Genomic DNA, 16,592 nt, shown 5'->3' with positions numbered 1-16,592 from the left:
GCGGCCGACACACTATGGGTGTGGCAGGTAGCCACCAAGGCCCCAGAGAGTGCCCGAGGTTTCGCCTGCCTTGCACACTGGTCAGTGAGGCAGAGCCCAGATTCACCAGGCTTCCCGAAGATCTATCTTTGATTTCTTACAGTGATACTAATTATCTTATTAAAAAAACCTTTGTAACCATTACCATCTATGGTCTCCATATAGCTCAGTCTCTACAGAGTCATATAGATCTGCCCAAAATTAATTTTAAAAACCTAATTCCAATATTCATTTTGTTTCTCAAAGAAAAACCACAGGAGTTCAGTTCAGAACTCATAACAATATTCCTCAAATCTTCACCCCTTCCCCAGTTCTCTTATGCTACTTCCTATCGAAGCAATATCATGGTTGCTATGAACCCTATAATTCTCATCAGGTAAAGCCTTAGAGCTTGGATTCTATCTCCTCAAACCTCCCCTTTCAGCTTCTTAGGCCCGGTCCTTCCTTCTGCCTGGCCTTAATCCTCTGTTATCTCTCTACTCACGGGAATCCATCCCAAAAGAACTGGGAAAGAAGCCTCCCTTGTAGGAATTGAAGCTGAGTTGTGTAGAAATCAAGGAACACACACATGAATTGGTTTTATTCCTGTGGTATTTGAAGTGAAGGTTTTTGTTTTTTCACTTTATTCAGGTTTTTTATCCTTGAATTACAGTCTCCAATGTGAGATTCATTGGTCATTGAATAGACTGATGATAGCAAATAAATTAAGAAATATTCCTACTAATTATGAAAATACAGTATGCAACTATAATGAAGCTGACTTCTCAAAAGGCTTGAATTCAGCTGGATGTGGTGATGCATGCCTGTAATCCCAACTTGGGAGGCTGAGGCAGGAGGATCACAGAGATATTGAGGCTCACCTGGGTTACATAGTGAGTTCAAGCCCAGTCTGAACTGCATAGCAAGATCCTGTCTCAAAAAACAGGAAAGAATGCAGGAAACAAAGGACAAAATTATATCCCTATAATGAATCTCTGCTGTCAAGCTAAACCCGAAGCTCTTTGTGTCTTGCTGTGTTTTTCCAGTTTGACAAATGGACAGACTCGCAAAGGAGGAGAATCCTTACTGGCCTGTTGGAGCGCTGCTCGCTGTCCCAGCAGAAGTTCTGCTGTCGAAAGCTTCAGGAGAAGATCCCAGCAGAAGCCCTAGATTTTACTACCAAGCTCCCCAGGGTGTTGTCTGTGTACATCTTTTCCTTCCTGGACCCCCGAAGCCTTTGTCGCTGTGCCCAGGTGAGGTGTGGCATTTTGTAAACACAGCCTTTGGAAACTCTGAAAGTCCAGGGACTTGAGGGCGAAACTCACACAAGGACGTGCATAAAGCCAGGCAATATTTGTTGAGTCTGGAGAGGCTAAAAGATCTTCACCTCCATTGTATCTCACTGGGTTGAGTGTTCAAAGGAAGGAAAAGCATAAGACACCAGTGTTGTCCCCAGAAGAGTATTAGCTAGTGGGGAGATGCCTATGCCCATTAGCAGTGGTTCCTCGGCAGGACGGTCTCTTATTGCATGGCATACTGCTGCAATCCTAAATTGCAGACTACAGGCCACCATGAATAGAAAACCTCAAAATAAGGTGCCTGCAGACATGAGCAACACAGAAGAGACCCAGGTGAGCACACCAACGTGATGGCTATTATTTTCTTAAGAATAACTCTGTAACATAGTAAAGCAAAGTTAAATTATTTAAGCTATAAATCTGATAGTCATTTTTGATGAGTTTTTTTTTTCTTTTCTTTTTTTTGCTCTAGTACTGGGGATTGATCCCCAGGGCCTTCAAACCAATCTACTTCCCCACATGATTTTTTTTTTCTTTTAATTTTTGAGACAAGGTCTTGCTACATACCCAGGCTGGGCTCAAACTGGAAGTTCTCCTGCCTCAGCCTCCCAGGGTCTTGGGATTATGGGTGTGTACTGTCACACCTGGCTGAGTCTTTTCCTAGAGTTTAGTCAAACCAGCTATTACCTGCTACTATACATCCACATAGAAATAATGTGGTTTTTAACATTAAGAAAATAAATGCAGTCAGAAGCAAATGGCATTGGGATACCTGGGCAGGTGCATAGAAAACAAACGCCAATAGTAGAGAAGATTTATATCGCACCAAAGGAAGCCATCCAAGCACTCAAAAAGAAAAAAAACAAACCCACAGGGCAAGAGGCTTTTATGAGTATTCTACAATATCCAGAAGCCTAAAGGAAAATGTGCAATTTCTAGCCTTGCTTTATTCATTTTCGATGTCATGAACAGGAATGACAGCAGCAAGAGCTGAAATTGTGACTATAAAAATAAAAATATTCTGCATGGAAGAAAACACCATGAATCAACCAGTAGGCAGGGAAAATATGTATTGCAACCAAAGGGCTATTTCCTTATTTTAAAAAATAATTTCTGTAAATATATATGAAAAAAAGAGAAAATACTTAACCCATCAAAAAATGAGGAAAGAAAATGAACAAGTAGTTCACAAAAAAAGAAACGCGGGTGTCTCTGCCTTCTGTGGGATGCCTTGGCCTCCTGACTGCCATTTTTAATAGCTCAGGTTGGCTTTCTGTTAATGATCGTATTCTGCATTGGTAAGAGCTGGAGGAAAGAAGAACTCTCACGCACTGCTGGTAGACAAACTAGTGCAACCACCATCGAGAGCAACTGGGTAGTGATATATTTTTCAATAAGAATTCCTTTTAGGCCAGGGATATAGCTCAGGGGCACAGAACCAGCCTGTAAGCATGAGGTCCTGAGTTCAATTCTTAGTATCAAAAAAAGAAAAAGAATTCATTTTAGCACAGCCATCCCACTGTCTGGTGGGTCTCTTTGTCAGATGGGTATACTTCACAATGTGTTAAAATTATTTCTCTATAAGAATATTGCAACTCCATTTGTCATAGCAGAAGGTAGCAAACAATAGAAAAGTCCACCGGTTGGGGACAGGGTAAATTAATTGCAATGATTGCCACAATATTGTACCAAAAAAAAAAAAAAAAAAGCAAAGCTGCAGAACAGGAAAGTTCTGCTATTTTGGAAAGAAAAAAAGATATGCCTTTGTTAATATTTGCCCAGAATATTTCTGGGCTGACCTATAAACAGCTGGCAAAGCAGTTGTACACAGAGCTACGAATAAGTGGAGGATAGGGATAGGAGAAAGACATATTTTACCATGTGTTCCTTTGTCTCTTTGAATTTTATATTACTGTACACGTATTACTGGTTCTAAAAAAGACATAAACGTTTAAAAGAACATAGTGATCTAAATGTTCAGTAAGCCGGGCGTGGTGGTGCACGCTTGTAATCCCAGCACTTGGGAGGCTGAGGCAGGAAGATTGTCCTGAATTCAAGACCAGCCTGAGCTACATAGTGAGTTCAAGGCCAGCCTGAACTGCATAGTGAGACTCTCCCTCAAAAAAAGACAAATAAATAAATAAAAAATAAATGTTTGGTCATAGGGGCATCATACAGCTACATGATTAGAAATGTTGGGGGAGCACAGAGCTCCCGTGACATTTAAATGAAGAAGGCAAGTTTTCATTGTGTGTACACTTTCCCTGTTTTGTTTCATACATGGCTTTAAAAAACAAAAACTGAAAACAAAACAATTCGTACTGGTTTGTCAGCAAGGGTCATCTCTGACTGATGAGGTGATCGGTGTTGCTTTTCTTAAAGCAACTCAGGATTTTCCAGTTGGAGAGAAACAGGATTTGGAACAGCGGATCCCATGGTCTGTGTGCACGATGTGTCAGCCTTCCAGCTGGACCTTTTCTCTCCTGACTGTGCGCTCCTCTTTCCCTAATCTTCCATCCTCAGCACATATCACAGTACTGGACGTAGCTAGAACTCAATAAACGGTGGATGGAAGGAGGGGCAAAGAGAAGGACAGAAAAGTGGATGTATGAAGCTGGGCATGGTGGCACACTTGTAATCCCAGAATTCTGTGAGACTGAGACAGGAGGATGAAAAGTTCAAGCCCAGCCTGGGTGACTTAGCTACCCTGTCCTGGGCTCAATTCCCAGTAAAACACACACACACACACACACACACACACACACACACACACACACACACACTATACACATGCATACACACACACATATGGATAACAAGGGCCATTATAAAAAACAGTCTGATTTTTGAAAGGCATTTAACAGTTACTAAGTAACTAATCTTGAAAAGAGCCCAATCTTCAAGGGTGAAATTTGGGTTTGAGAGTTAGATATTATTTTGCGACTTTTACAACTCAGCAGCAGAATCACTAGTCTCAACTTTATATACACATTTGACCTTGGTTCCTGGCAAGACCTACTCAAAACCTGGGATAATGGTTGTAAATGCTCCTGAACATGGTAGGGCCACCTCCCCCATTTTCCAGATGTGTGGGATCAGCCAAAATGCTAAGGACATGGATTCACATGCCGAATAGTATTGATAGTTGTGTTCCATTTATAAAATTTGTGTTCAAAGAAATTGGAGAACAGAGGAAAAAGGAAGCATACCATGAAATGAATAGCAACGCGCAGAGCTGAGTTTAAGCAACCTTCACCTAACTTTCGTATGACTTTCAGGACTCCTTAGGGAGCTTGAAATTCTCTTTGAGCCTAAGTGCCCTCATTTGCAACATGAGAGTAACAATTATACTCATCTCCCTAGATTGCTATGAGGATGGTTAATAGGTGCCCAGTAATACTGGTAGACAATGAGTCTAAGTCTGAATTAGCATTTAAAGTAACCCCACTCCAGCTAGGAGGTAACTAATCTGTGATTTGGAGGGAAATGACAAAAAAAGTGTCACACTCAGAGTGACAGCCCGGAGGGCTGGGGATTTAGCTCAGCGGCAAAAGCGCCTGCCTGGCAAGCGCAAGGTTGTGAGTTCGGTTCCCGGTACCGGAGAAAAACCGAAAAAAAAACAGAGTGACAGCCCGGAACCTAGAGCAAGTGGGCATGTGAACTGAGAGGGCGTTTCTGTTTTTAATTGCCATTGTTTCCCCAGGTGAGCTGGCACTGGAAGAACTTAGCAGAGCTGGACCAGCTGTGGATGCTGAAATGCTTACGGTTTAACTGGTACATCAATTTCTCCCCGAGTCCTTTCGAGCAGGGGATATGGAAGAAGCACTATATTCACATGGTGAAAAAGCTTCACGTCACCAGGCCCAAGGTACACTTGGGAGAAAGTGCAGCACACCTATAAACATCAGCTGTAATACATTCTGGAACTAAGAATAAATGATGGAACCCGAAGCTGAGGAAAGGAGATAGCTCAAAGGATGTTTCCTTCCACTGTTATTTCAAAATGCTCCTTTTCTGAGGCGCCAAAGCCCTTTTTCAGATGCCTGTGTTGATTGAGAACCCTCATCTGCCTCCTTCAGCCCATGGCTGAATCCAGGAGGGCAGCCTATGGCAGCATCCCTCTGTCCTGGCCCCTGACGTCTGTCCTTTCTAGTTTCGATACAATCTGACCCAGGAACCGTGGGGGTGATGTGCAGTATTTGTTACCTATAAGCATCATATTTTACTTTACTAGTTCAAATTTTCTGTGATCCTACAAGGTGACGTGGAGTTTGTTTTTAACTTTTTTTATTTTAAAGAGAGGGAAAAACAATAAAGATGATACAAAATTGCAAAACAAGATGACATGAAATTAACAATGGTTAATATACTGCACATTGTTATCTTCCAAGTAGTTGCTCAGGTTACCAGATACAGGCATGCAAAATTGATCAAACAATATAAGCACTAACTGTTCCTTTCAATGAACTCATAGAAATTAGTAGCACAATTCTCTTTGCTATCTTGTGTATATATACTTTTTTCCTCTTCCCTCTTTTCTCTTTTCCCCCATCCCAGTTGTTCCTTTCTTTTGAGCTGTTTCTTTCCCTTTCACTATATCTTTTTTTTTTCTGTCTTTTTGAGACAGGGTCTCACTATGCAGTTCAGGCTGGCCTTGAGCTTACTTTGTAGCCCAGGCTGATCTCAAACTTGCAACAATCCTCGGGCCTCAGCCTCCTGAGTGCTGGGATTACAGGCATGTGCCCACCATGCCTGGCATCACTATATCTATTATACTGTTTTAACTTTTCTTTATTTATCTCTTTCAATGCTGGGATTGGAACTAATGCTAGATAAGTGCTGTACTACTGAGCTGTCAGCTCAGAATTTATTTATTTGCTTGTTTATTTATTTATCTGTTTACTTATTTATGGTACTGGGGACTGTACCCAGGGCCTTTGCACTGAGCTACATGCCCAGCCCTTTTTTATTTTGAGACAGAGACTCACTAAGTTGCTAAATTGCCCAGGTTAGGTTCAAACTTAGGATCTTTCTGCCTCAACCTTGAAGGGTACAGGGGTTACAGGCATATACCACCACTCCCAGCTTGAATTTTATTTTTGTATCATTTATAATGGACAGTTTTTCAATGAAGTCATTAGTTAAGGGAAGGTGATAATAAAAGTGTAATTAAACATCTTTTTAAAAAATTAGGCTGGGCGTGGTGGCGCACTCCTGTAATCCCAGCACTCAGGAGGCTGAGGCAGGAGGCATGAGTTTGAGTCCAGCCTGGGCTACAAAGTGAGCTCAAGGCCAACCTGAACTGCATAGTGAGATCCTGTCTCACACAGACAAAATAAAATAAAATAAAATAAAATAAAATAAATAAAAAAATAAAAAGTTAGATACTAAGCAATGCAAGGTATTTACATGAAATCACAAAAAAGTAAATAATGGGAGAATAATTTTTTCTAGTGGCTTTCAATGCATTATAACCATATTTATTTTCACATTTACAGTCATAGCTAACCAGATAATTTATCAGAAAATTTTGTGTGTCTTTTTTTATGGTATTATCTAAAAACATGCATTCTTATGCCTCATTTTGTGAAATAGATGAGCTCCTGAAAAGTTATGTGTGAATTAATTTTTAAAATAATTTTAAACCTCAAGGGTGTCATGGTCTGTTTAAAAAACTGCAGGGAATCCTTTTAAAATTGAACAACCTTTTTGAAATATGAATAATCAACTCCTAACCTGCTTATTTAGGTTTGGATTTTATTGTACTTTCTTGAAGTAGATTCTATCTACACTTACTGTAGTAATAAACTATGCATAATTAATACTGTTATAATTGCGACAATAAAACTAGGCTTTCTGATGTCAGTAGCTGGTGTGCCTCATGAGGCTGTTTTTTTAAGATAATTTTTTATTTATTTAAAAAATGGTTTTTGAAAGGGGATCTTGCTATGTTGCCCCGGCTGGCCTTGAATTCACAGTCGTCCTTCTCAGCCTCCTGAGTAGCTGGGATTTCAAGTGTTGTACTACCACCTGCTAAAAAACATCATTTTAGATGCAGAATTTTAGAAGTCCTTTTCAAAATTACCATAGATAGGACTCCTTTCTTCCTTAGGCTTTTCTGGAGTCTCATTCTCAGGTAGGCCACAGGGAGTAGCTGTCAGTAGCTGAAGCTCAGGCTGCCCTGAGGTGGGGAGAGAAATGCAATTAGCTAGTAGACTGCGAAGGGATTTTGAGTATAACACATAAAACCAATTTTATGCTTTGTCTTCAGAAACAACTCTTTCCACAAAACACTGATGTGTAACTATGCTTAAAAATAATGGGTAGTTTAGATACGTGACAACTGCCACCTCTTGATGTGTATTCCGTTTCTGTGTGGATACATTGCTATATGAAACTGGTTTTTTTTTTTCCTATTAAAGAACTAGAGCTAAATTAGGAAAGCTAAGGTTAAGAAAATCAACTAAGTGGGGTGTGGTGGCACACACCTGTAATCCCAGCACTCAGGAGGCTGAGGCAGGAAGATCTCAAATTCAAGGGGCTAGGGATTTAGCTCAGCGGCAAAGCGCCTGCCTGGCAAGTGCAAGGTCGTGAGTTTGGTTCCCGGTACCAGAGAAAAACCAAAAAAAAAAAAAAAAAAAAAAAACCAACCACAAAAGATCTCAAATTCAAGACCACCAGGGCAATATAGTGAGATTTATTATAAATAATTTATTGTAACTAAATTCAACAACCTAGATGAAGGACAAAATCCTTGAAAAACACAAATTACCATAACTATTCAATTAACAATGGAAAACACGAATAAACCTGTGTTGGTTTAAAATTGAATATATGGCTGGGCTTGGTGGCACACGCCTTAGTCCCAGCAGTCTGGAGGCTGATGCAGGAGGATTGCTATGAGTTTGAGGCCAGCCTGAGTTACATATTGAGTTCAAGGCCAGTTTGAACTGCATAGTGAGATCCTGTCTCAAAAAAAGAAATCATCACAGATTTCCTTATTACCTATTTTGTACATTCCAAATTTTTTTTCAGCACTGGGGATTGGATCCAAGGGCACTCTATAACTGAGTTATAGCCCCAGCTCTTTTTATTTTTTATTTTGAGACAGGATCTTGCTAAATTGCCCAGGCTGACTTCAAACTTGTGATTCTCCTGCCCCAACCTCCCAAGTAGCTGGGATTATAGGCATGTGCCACCATATTCAGCAAGAATTAATCATTCTTATGTATAATTACTGGCATTTATATCTGAGTATTTTCCTCTGAAATACTTCCATTTATTTATTTATTTATTTTTACTCTTTTGTCTTTTTGAGACAGGGTCTTGCTATGCAGTTCAGGCTGGCCTTAAGCTCACGTTGTAGCCCAGGCTGGCCACGAACTCAAAACGATCTTCCTGCCTCAGCCTTCTGAGTGCTAGGATTACAGGTGTGCACCACCATGCCTGGTTTGAAATACTTTTTATATTACTATGCATTATGTATTTTTAGTAGTATTAAACTAGGCCTCTTCCAGCAAAAAACAGATTATTATTTCTGTAAAACAGGCTTAGAGAAATGAGATGAATGGCCATTCTATGTGAGACCTGCCAGAAATACTGAATTATATTAGTATAGAATATCTTCTTCATCTGCAGTTAGGCTATCATCAATCATTAAGTGAGTAAATATTTATTATACACTGTTGTATGCAAGGTGCTTAGAGTACAGAGATCCTAATCTGTTTTCCCAGGTCTAGTGTAGTGGTCTGGGACAGACACAGATAAACAGAGCCGGAATCGCAACACTGAATGCTACGATGGACGTAGTGTCCTGTAATACAAATGGGTACAAAAGGCAGTTAAAACAATGGAGGACTGGGGAATTCCTGTCTTGTCTTGTCTTATCTTTTCCTTTCTTTTTTCATCTTTCCTTCCTTCCTTTCCTTCTCCTCTCCCCTCCCCTACTCCCCTCCTGTCCCCTCCCCACCTCCCTTCCCCTCTTCTTCCTCTCCTCTCCTCTCCCCTCCCCTCTCCTCTCCTTTATCTCTGTGTCTCTGTCTCTGTTTTCCTTTGTGTCTCTGTCTCTGTCTCTCTCTCTCTTGGACCTGGGGCCCGGCACATGGCAAGCCTGGGCTCTAGCACTGAGCTACACCCCAGGCCACAACTGGGGAATTTCTGGATTTTCACACACAATTGAAACCAACCAATTTACCAAGTAAAGCTTCCCTAATCTCTTAATGAACAAAAATTAAGCTCTTAATGGCATCCCAACATACCAGTACCATTTCCCTTAGGCTATAACCACATACATATAAACTATATGAATTTCACACACAAAAAAACAGGCTTTTGATTTTAGAAATTAAGCAGAAATTTCCTTTAGGAATGGTTGAGTTGGATAACTGATGAAATGCATAATCTATCCCTATTTGGTTCAAAATTTATGTTAGCGACCTTTGGGCTGGAGCACCTTTTTTGTTCTTTGGTGTTTTTGTTTTTGTTTTTGTTTTGGTACCAGGAATCAAACTCAGGTCCTTGCACTTGCCAGGCAGGCGCTTGTGCCACTGAGCTATATCCCCAGCCCCTTTTGTTCTTTGGAACTGCATCTTTTTGAGGAATGAAATGACTAAGTAGACAATGATATGGTAGCAAAGCTGGCATAAGGAGGTTTGGTGTATGGGTTCAAAGGAAGATAGTCCTGGATTCAAATTCAAATTCTACTTAGGCTATAGTGAGCAGATTAGTCAGTTTCTCTCATCTTCAGTTTCTTCTCCTATGAAATAGCAGTAACAATGATGAATATAAAGATACTGTGAAGGTTAAATAATATAATGCATGAAAACTGCTCAAGATCACCCGGTGCACGGTCAGTTCTCTGGGGCACCAGCTGCCATGATCATCACCATTCTTGTTGCCATGGTGATGAGATGGCGATGCTGATGACAGTATTGTTTGTTTTGTTGTTGTCATTATGAGCATAGTGCTTTGGAAACAGAAATAATACATTTTCTTCCCCTAGACACCTCCAAAAGATGGCTTTGTAATCCCCAATGTTCAGCCAGTTGCAAGCAGCTCTCCAGGGGATAAGCAGTCCCCTTTCCGGTCCTCCTCCACAAGAAAGAAGAATAACCCAGGGGAGAGAGAGCTTCCACCCTGGCGATCCTCTGACAAGCATCCAACGGATATTATTCGTTTTAATTATCTGGACAACTGTGACCCTTTCCAGCCCAGCTCCCAAGGGTAAGAAGCCCCGCATCCTCTCCACTTCTTTTTGTTCAGAACAATTTATGGGCATTTCAGTAGATGAGGAGATGAAAATAAAACTTGCTGTGAAGCACAAAGGCTTTTTCAACACAGAAGCAAGAAGCTATTGAAAAAGTAAACTAACCATTCTTAGGAAATTTGCCCTTTGAATCATGATTTATTTGCACTTTATAGCTGCAATTACTTACTATGGTAGTCTCGCTTGATGTTTTAATATTAAATTCCAAGCCAGCACCATATGGTTCATTATAGCCGCTCCCTTTTTCATAGGATTTGTGTTTCTCTTCTCCAAAAGTGAGGGGGTAAGTGAGAGATAAGAACACCTAGATACTCATATTTGTTAAGATAAACTGATGATCTTCTAAGGTGTTTGTTGTTGTTGCTGCTTTTGAGACAGGGTCTTGCTCTGTAATTCAGGCTGGCTTTAAACTCATTATATAGCCCAGACTTGCCTCAGACTCTCAACAATCCTCCTGCCTCAGCCTCCCAAGTGCTGGGATTGCAGATGTGTGCCACCACACTTAGCTTTCTCCTGAGTTTTCTATGAGACTCAAACACTTGTGACCAGGAAACTGAGAGGATGGGGTGGACTGTTAAAAAGGTCAGACCAGCCTGGCACTGGGAGGTGCACATCTGTAATCCCAGCGATTTGGGAGGCTAAGGTGGGAAGACTAAATTTGAGGTCAGCCTGGGCTCCATAGCAAGACTCTGTCTCAAAACAAATATTTTTCATTAAACAGAGAGTTGGGGGTATAGCTCACTGGTAGATTGCTTGCCTAGCATGTGCAAGGTTCTGGATCTAATTCCCAGTACCATAAAAAACAAAAATTAGATCTAGCTGGGCATTGTGGGGCATGCCTGAAATCTCAGGTATTTAGGAGGTTGAAGGAAGAAGGTCACAAGTTTGTGGCCAGCTTGGGCAATTTAGTGACTTAAAAAATAAAAATGGTTAGGGATGTAGTTTAATGTTATGTGGGTTCAGTCTCCAGGACCACAAATTATAGTAATAAAATAAAATAAAATAAAATAATAATAATTTTAAAAATCAAAGTACAATCAAATATACACACACATATATGCATATATAGGTACTTTTTGGAATCTTCTTTCTGAAATGAGTAGCGTATAGTAATGCATTCACCTTTCTTTATCCACTTTTTTCCTGTAACGTTATATCCTGGCGCTCCCTCTGAAGTCATCTATAGAAATATTGTGCCTTTCTTTTTACAGTTCATAGTACTCCATTGTGTGCTATGGCAGAGCTTATTCAACCAGTTCTCTATTGATAGACATTTGGTTTATTTCCAGTTGAATGCAGACAGTCTTTTAAGTCATAGGGGCAAAGAAGTCAAGTGAACAAATAGCTATATATACCGCCAAAAGTGTAAAATGATAATTTATAATTCTCTCCACTGCCTTCCAATTTACAGAAGAAGGAAAAGACATGAAATGAGCCCAGATTTCAGCCAACAGTCCCACGACAAGAAAAACAAACTGCAGGACCGAGCTAGGCTAAGAAAAGCACAGTCCCTGGTAAGTATTGCTTATAAAAGATTCATCACCATAACCGTTTAGGAAAATTGCAGCATTGCTAATCCTATTTGGGAAATTGAATTTGTTTTTCAAATCAGAATCATCCCGTGATTATTTAAAGTCTGGTCTCTGACACTGACTGATCCAGGGACAACTGTGAGTCCCTGAAGATGCCCTTTATTTAATCTTTCTGAGTCTCTGTCCTCTCATCTTTGCTTTTAAGAAACTGGGTGAGCAGAGGGGGATGGAGCTGCTCTGAAAACCATACAATATAGAGGGAGTACTTTCATTGCTAGTTTTTTTCTTTTGCTGTATCCTTTGAGACAGGGATGGGAGCCACCAAAAATCACTTCTGGAGTAAAGGTTCCCCAGCCTAGAGGAAGGCGAGCTTCCCAGAGCTCATGCCGCCAGCATGAGAATGATTAGGAAAGCACATTAGGAGTGACTGCGGAACGATAAATTAAGAACTCTTCTTTCTCTAATTAAAAAACAGTGAATTGAGTGCCTAATACAGCCAGTAACAGCGACAAGGGAACATTATCGATTCATAGCACAACTTCCCAAAATGTGGTTCTGACCCCCGGCGGGTCCCTTCTAGCTCGTTGTGAGACTCTGGAGCGAAGTAGCAGACAGTACGGGTGGGATAAAAAGTTCCTGTACAGAGGTAAAGATTTAGTGAAGGGCCATGGAGTCTGCTCAACGAAAGGGAACGTCAGGTGCACGTCAGCTGGGAGAGGAGTGTGACACTCATGAATAAATCACTTTTATAGCTCTGCCTTAAAGCGTTATTACTCTCCGCTTAAATGTATTTTCAAGTGTTATGTTCCAAAAATAAAGATTAGGAAAATAAGAGAGCTAGAGATGAGGGTTTTAAAATAGAGCGGACTGTATTCTGAGGCCAATTTTGTCGGACTGAGGAGGCTTATTATAGACTCGTGTGCAGGGGCCCCAGGGAATGAGGTAGCTTCGAGAGAAACAGTAAAATTGTCGGTGAAACCATTAATTGCAAAAAATAACTTTATGAGGCTTATCATGCAGCCGTTAGGAAGCGCTCCTGCTTGGTTTACACTCCCCCCGGCCAGGGTAGAAGTCCATGCGAAAATGGCCATTAAATGAAGGCTCAGAGTTGATGATGATACACGCTTACAGGTCGTCAGCACAATCAGGCATTCCTCCCGCTTACAGAACACAAAACCCAATAACCGGGAGTGGTAGCACTGGGGAGGCTGAAGCAGGAGGACCACTGCAAGTCTGAGGCCAGCCTGGGCTACACACCTAGCAATTTCAAGATCAGCCTGGACTACATAGTGAAACCCTGTCTCGAAGAACAAAAAACAAGCCGGGCGTGGTGGTGCATGCCTGTAATCCCAGTACTCAGGAGGCTGGGGCAGGAGGATTATTGCAAGTTCGAGGCCAGCCTGGGCTGCAAAGTGAGCTCAAAGGCAGCCAGAACTGCACAGTGAGACCCTGTCTCAAAAAAAAAAAACTAATCCTCCCCCCCCAAAAAAAAACATAACTCCACAAAATCAAAGGCTAACCAGAAGCCATCTTTAGGAGACTTTGACATTAATTAACCATCTGTCACATGCTAGCAGATTGCTTGAGTTGAAGTATTTATTATAAATTAAAAAGTGAAAACATGGTGCTGATGAAGGCTGAAAGGGAAACCAGGTAAACGAAACCATGATAGAAAGCAATTAGCTGTCAGGAAATAAAATACGTAATGACAATGTGTCCACTTGCATTGTTTTTGTGTATATGCTACCTATAACAGTGCACATGCTAATAGTTTTGAGAAAGAGCATAAAACATAATTAACTCCCCCCAAAATATGCTGTCATCGTTGATGCGTGCCTAGGATGTGTTTCCCTGTGACCCACCTGGCTGTCTGAGGTACAGGGCTGAGTGTGGCTCAGGTCCCCTCCTTTGGTTGCAGTTTGTCCTCTTGTAGTAGGTCACAGATCTTGGAAGAAACAGGAAGCCTAGGTGACACAAGATGATTGTGACAGCGGAGACATGCTGGCTGTGAGCTGGGGGAAGAGGAAAAGGGCATGGAGGGGCCACTTTGGGGTCCCCAGAAGAATGAGCAGGACTTGGGCAGCAGCAGCGTAGACACAACCGAAGTGTGACTCCCTTGGAGAAACTCAGGTGCTCACTCAGTGGAAAGGTCCGTGTCATTTTGACAGGGATGAGAGGGAGATTTCAGGTATAACTTGGGGAGGCTGGGGTTAAAGGCAAGATAAGTGACATGTCCCCCAGCCCTGACTGGGAGATTGTCTAAGCCGGAACACTCCTCCTATCCTGGGAAAAGGGTATGGGTGACAGTTGGAGACACTAAAGCTTTGTCAAATGGAAAGACCTGGAAGAGAAAAAGAGCAGAGTCATACAGGACAAAGACGCATCTCCCGGGGTCCCAGGATCCTGGCTATCAGGCAAGGAGGTCATCTCCCCTTTGCCCGATCCTTAGGGGGTTCTGCTGCAAAGAGAAATGTCCTCAGGGAAGTATTTTCAAATTTGCACATGTGGCTGTGAGCTTGCATGCATTCCGTTATTTAATAGGTGTGAGTTTGAAAGGGAAGCTGATTTTCTCTTCTGCTTTCAGTTCTAGACAAGATCCCCGGGGGCTGCTTTAGTTACAACCTTAGTTACAACTCGCTTCATCTCAGCACTGTGTGCTGCGAGGGACTGGCAGAAGATGAGGTGAAAGCTTAGATTTGATTGTTCATGCTTTACAATTTCCAGGACTTAAGAAGATTTTATAAATATCGTAAATCTCCATTACTGCTACTTACGGTAATAAAGTTCCACATGAAGCAGAGTAGTTTATATATATCTCCAATGTGATCAGGTACTATCCTTAAACGTCAAAGATGTTCAATCTTGTGTAAAGACACACATACACACACACACACACACACACAGAGACTTTTTTAAAAAGATCTTGCTAAACATGGGTGGTTCATGCCTATAATCCCAGCCTTCCAGGAGGCTGAAGCAGGAGGATTTCAGTGCAAATAAATAAATAAATAAATAAAAGATCATAACAGGTGGTCCCCACAATTCTACTTAGGACAGGAGGGAGCCATCTGGTGGGGGAAAGTAGGGAGAGAATAAATGTTAAGGGACTGGTCTTAGCAGGGACCAGGGGACCAGAGAAGATGTGCCTGAGATCAGGAAAAGGATCCATACTTTGCCGTTTTTACTTCTGGAAGAGGAGGAAGAGGGGGAGCAGGTAAGAAAGAGCTAAGAGGAGAAAGGGAAACGGAGTAGGTAGGGGAGAGGGACGGGGCGGTATGACACCATGGGTTCAGATTGAGTTTGTCTGCTAGGAGGATGTGAACGCCTCCGTCCATCTCTATGGGAAACTCTGCTGAGAGGACACGTATAAGCAGGATTTTAAAAGTTTAGGAGGCCGAGTAAACGAAAAGCCCTTGGGAAAATTCACAAAATCAAGGAAATCGGATTTCCCGGGCCCTTGAACTGGACTCAGAGCCCCCTACCTGACATCTTGTTTTGCTTTTCTGTCCCTCCCATGTTCAGTATAAAAACAAGTATCTTGTGCTGCGCCCCAAGCTCTTCCTTGGGAGGCGGCAGTGCCTACTTTCTCGGTCCTGATTTGGTTGTGGGTTTCTAAAAGCTTGCTATTTCCGAGTTGGCCCACACCCAAGGAGCACAAGCCTTGCAGTGCCTGTTTTCCCTAATTGCCTTAGATAAGACTGTATCTCTTCCAGCCTCTGAAATTACCTTCTGTGTCTCTTTCCAAGACAGCTTTACTCTGAGACTCCTGATTTCTTCCAAATGTTCTCTGACTTCAAGCTTTTTCCCCTCGAATTCAAGCAGGAGAAACTCCGCCTCCTGGGCTTTCCTTTTCCTGTTTATAACATGGGAGTTTGAACTGTTTTTTTTAAAATCCCTGCCAGACTAAAGGCTGGACCCAGGGAGTCCCCTAGATCTTCCTGCCTTCGTGTCCGTACGTGGAGGGCAGAGCTGTGATGAAGTGACTTTAGACCACCAAAGATAACCCGTTACATTTCTTGGGCTTTTGTCATTTTTATTTTTATCAGTGCATGTTTGGGATCTGTAACAATTACCTCCCTCATGGGGAGCTGGTACACACACAAAGCACGTCTCAATTCTTTTCACCCCCCATCTCTATTTAATAATTTGTGTTCTCCCTCTTGAATACCATCCTGTTTTTTTATTTTGCTATCTAAGAGCACAGATTGGGACTCAGAGAAGCCTTGTTTTAATACCCCCTTCTCTTTCGCAAAAAGTCTATCTCCTTCTTTCCTACTATTTAGCTTTATTTTACTCTTTATGTATATTTTGGGATTCTCAGATAAGAGAAATCATGCAACTGCATAACATTATGGTCTCAAGGTGCATCCATTTTCCTACAAATGACTCGTTTATACTTCTCTTGGCAAAGTAATACACAATTGCGTATAAATATCACATTTTCTTTTCCATTCATCTGTTGAACAACTAGACCACTTC

The 16,592-nt window shown here is 41.6% G+C and overlaps 1 protein-coding gene across 3 annotated transcripts in view; it reads left to right on the top strand.

The window, feature by feature from the left end:
- Fbxo16 (F-box protein 16) overlaps window positions 1-16,592 on the top strand; it is a 52,451-nt gene that overhangs the window by 25,960 nt on the left and 9,899 nt on the right. For all 3 annotated transcript variants that reach the window (XR_001234024.1, XM_005373773.2, XM_005373775.2), the window contains exons 4-7: window positions 1,065-1,271; window positions 5,020-5,184; window positions 10,318-10,538; window positions 11,993-12,095. Coding sequence is in view for 2 of the 3 variants with exons in the window: in XM_005373773.2 (XP_005373830.1) it covers window positions 1,065-1,271; window positions 5,020-5,184; window positions 10,318-10,538; window positions 11,993-12,095 (696 nt within the window). In the remaining variant the exon portion in view is untranslated. The remainder of the gene's footprint in view (window positions 1-1,064; window positions 1,272-5,019; window positions 5,185-10,317; window positions 10,539-11,992; window positions 12,096-16,592) is intronic.

This window comes from Chinchilla lanigera, unplaced genomic scaffold (assembly GCF_000276665.1).
Source record: "Chinchilla lanigera isolate Chin_1 unplaced genomic scaffold, ChiLan1.0 scaffold00002, whole genome shotgun sequence".
NCBI lineage: Eukaryota > Metazoa > Chordata > Mammalia > Rodentia > Chinchillidae > Chinchilla > Chinchilla lanigera.
Note: the sequence above shows the minus strand (reverse complement) of the source record. Positions and strands in the feature narration are given on the sequence as shown.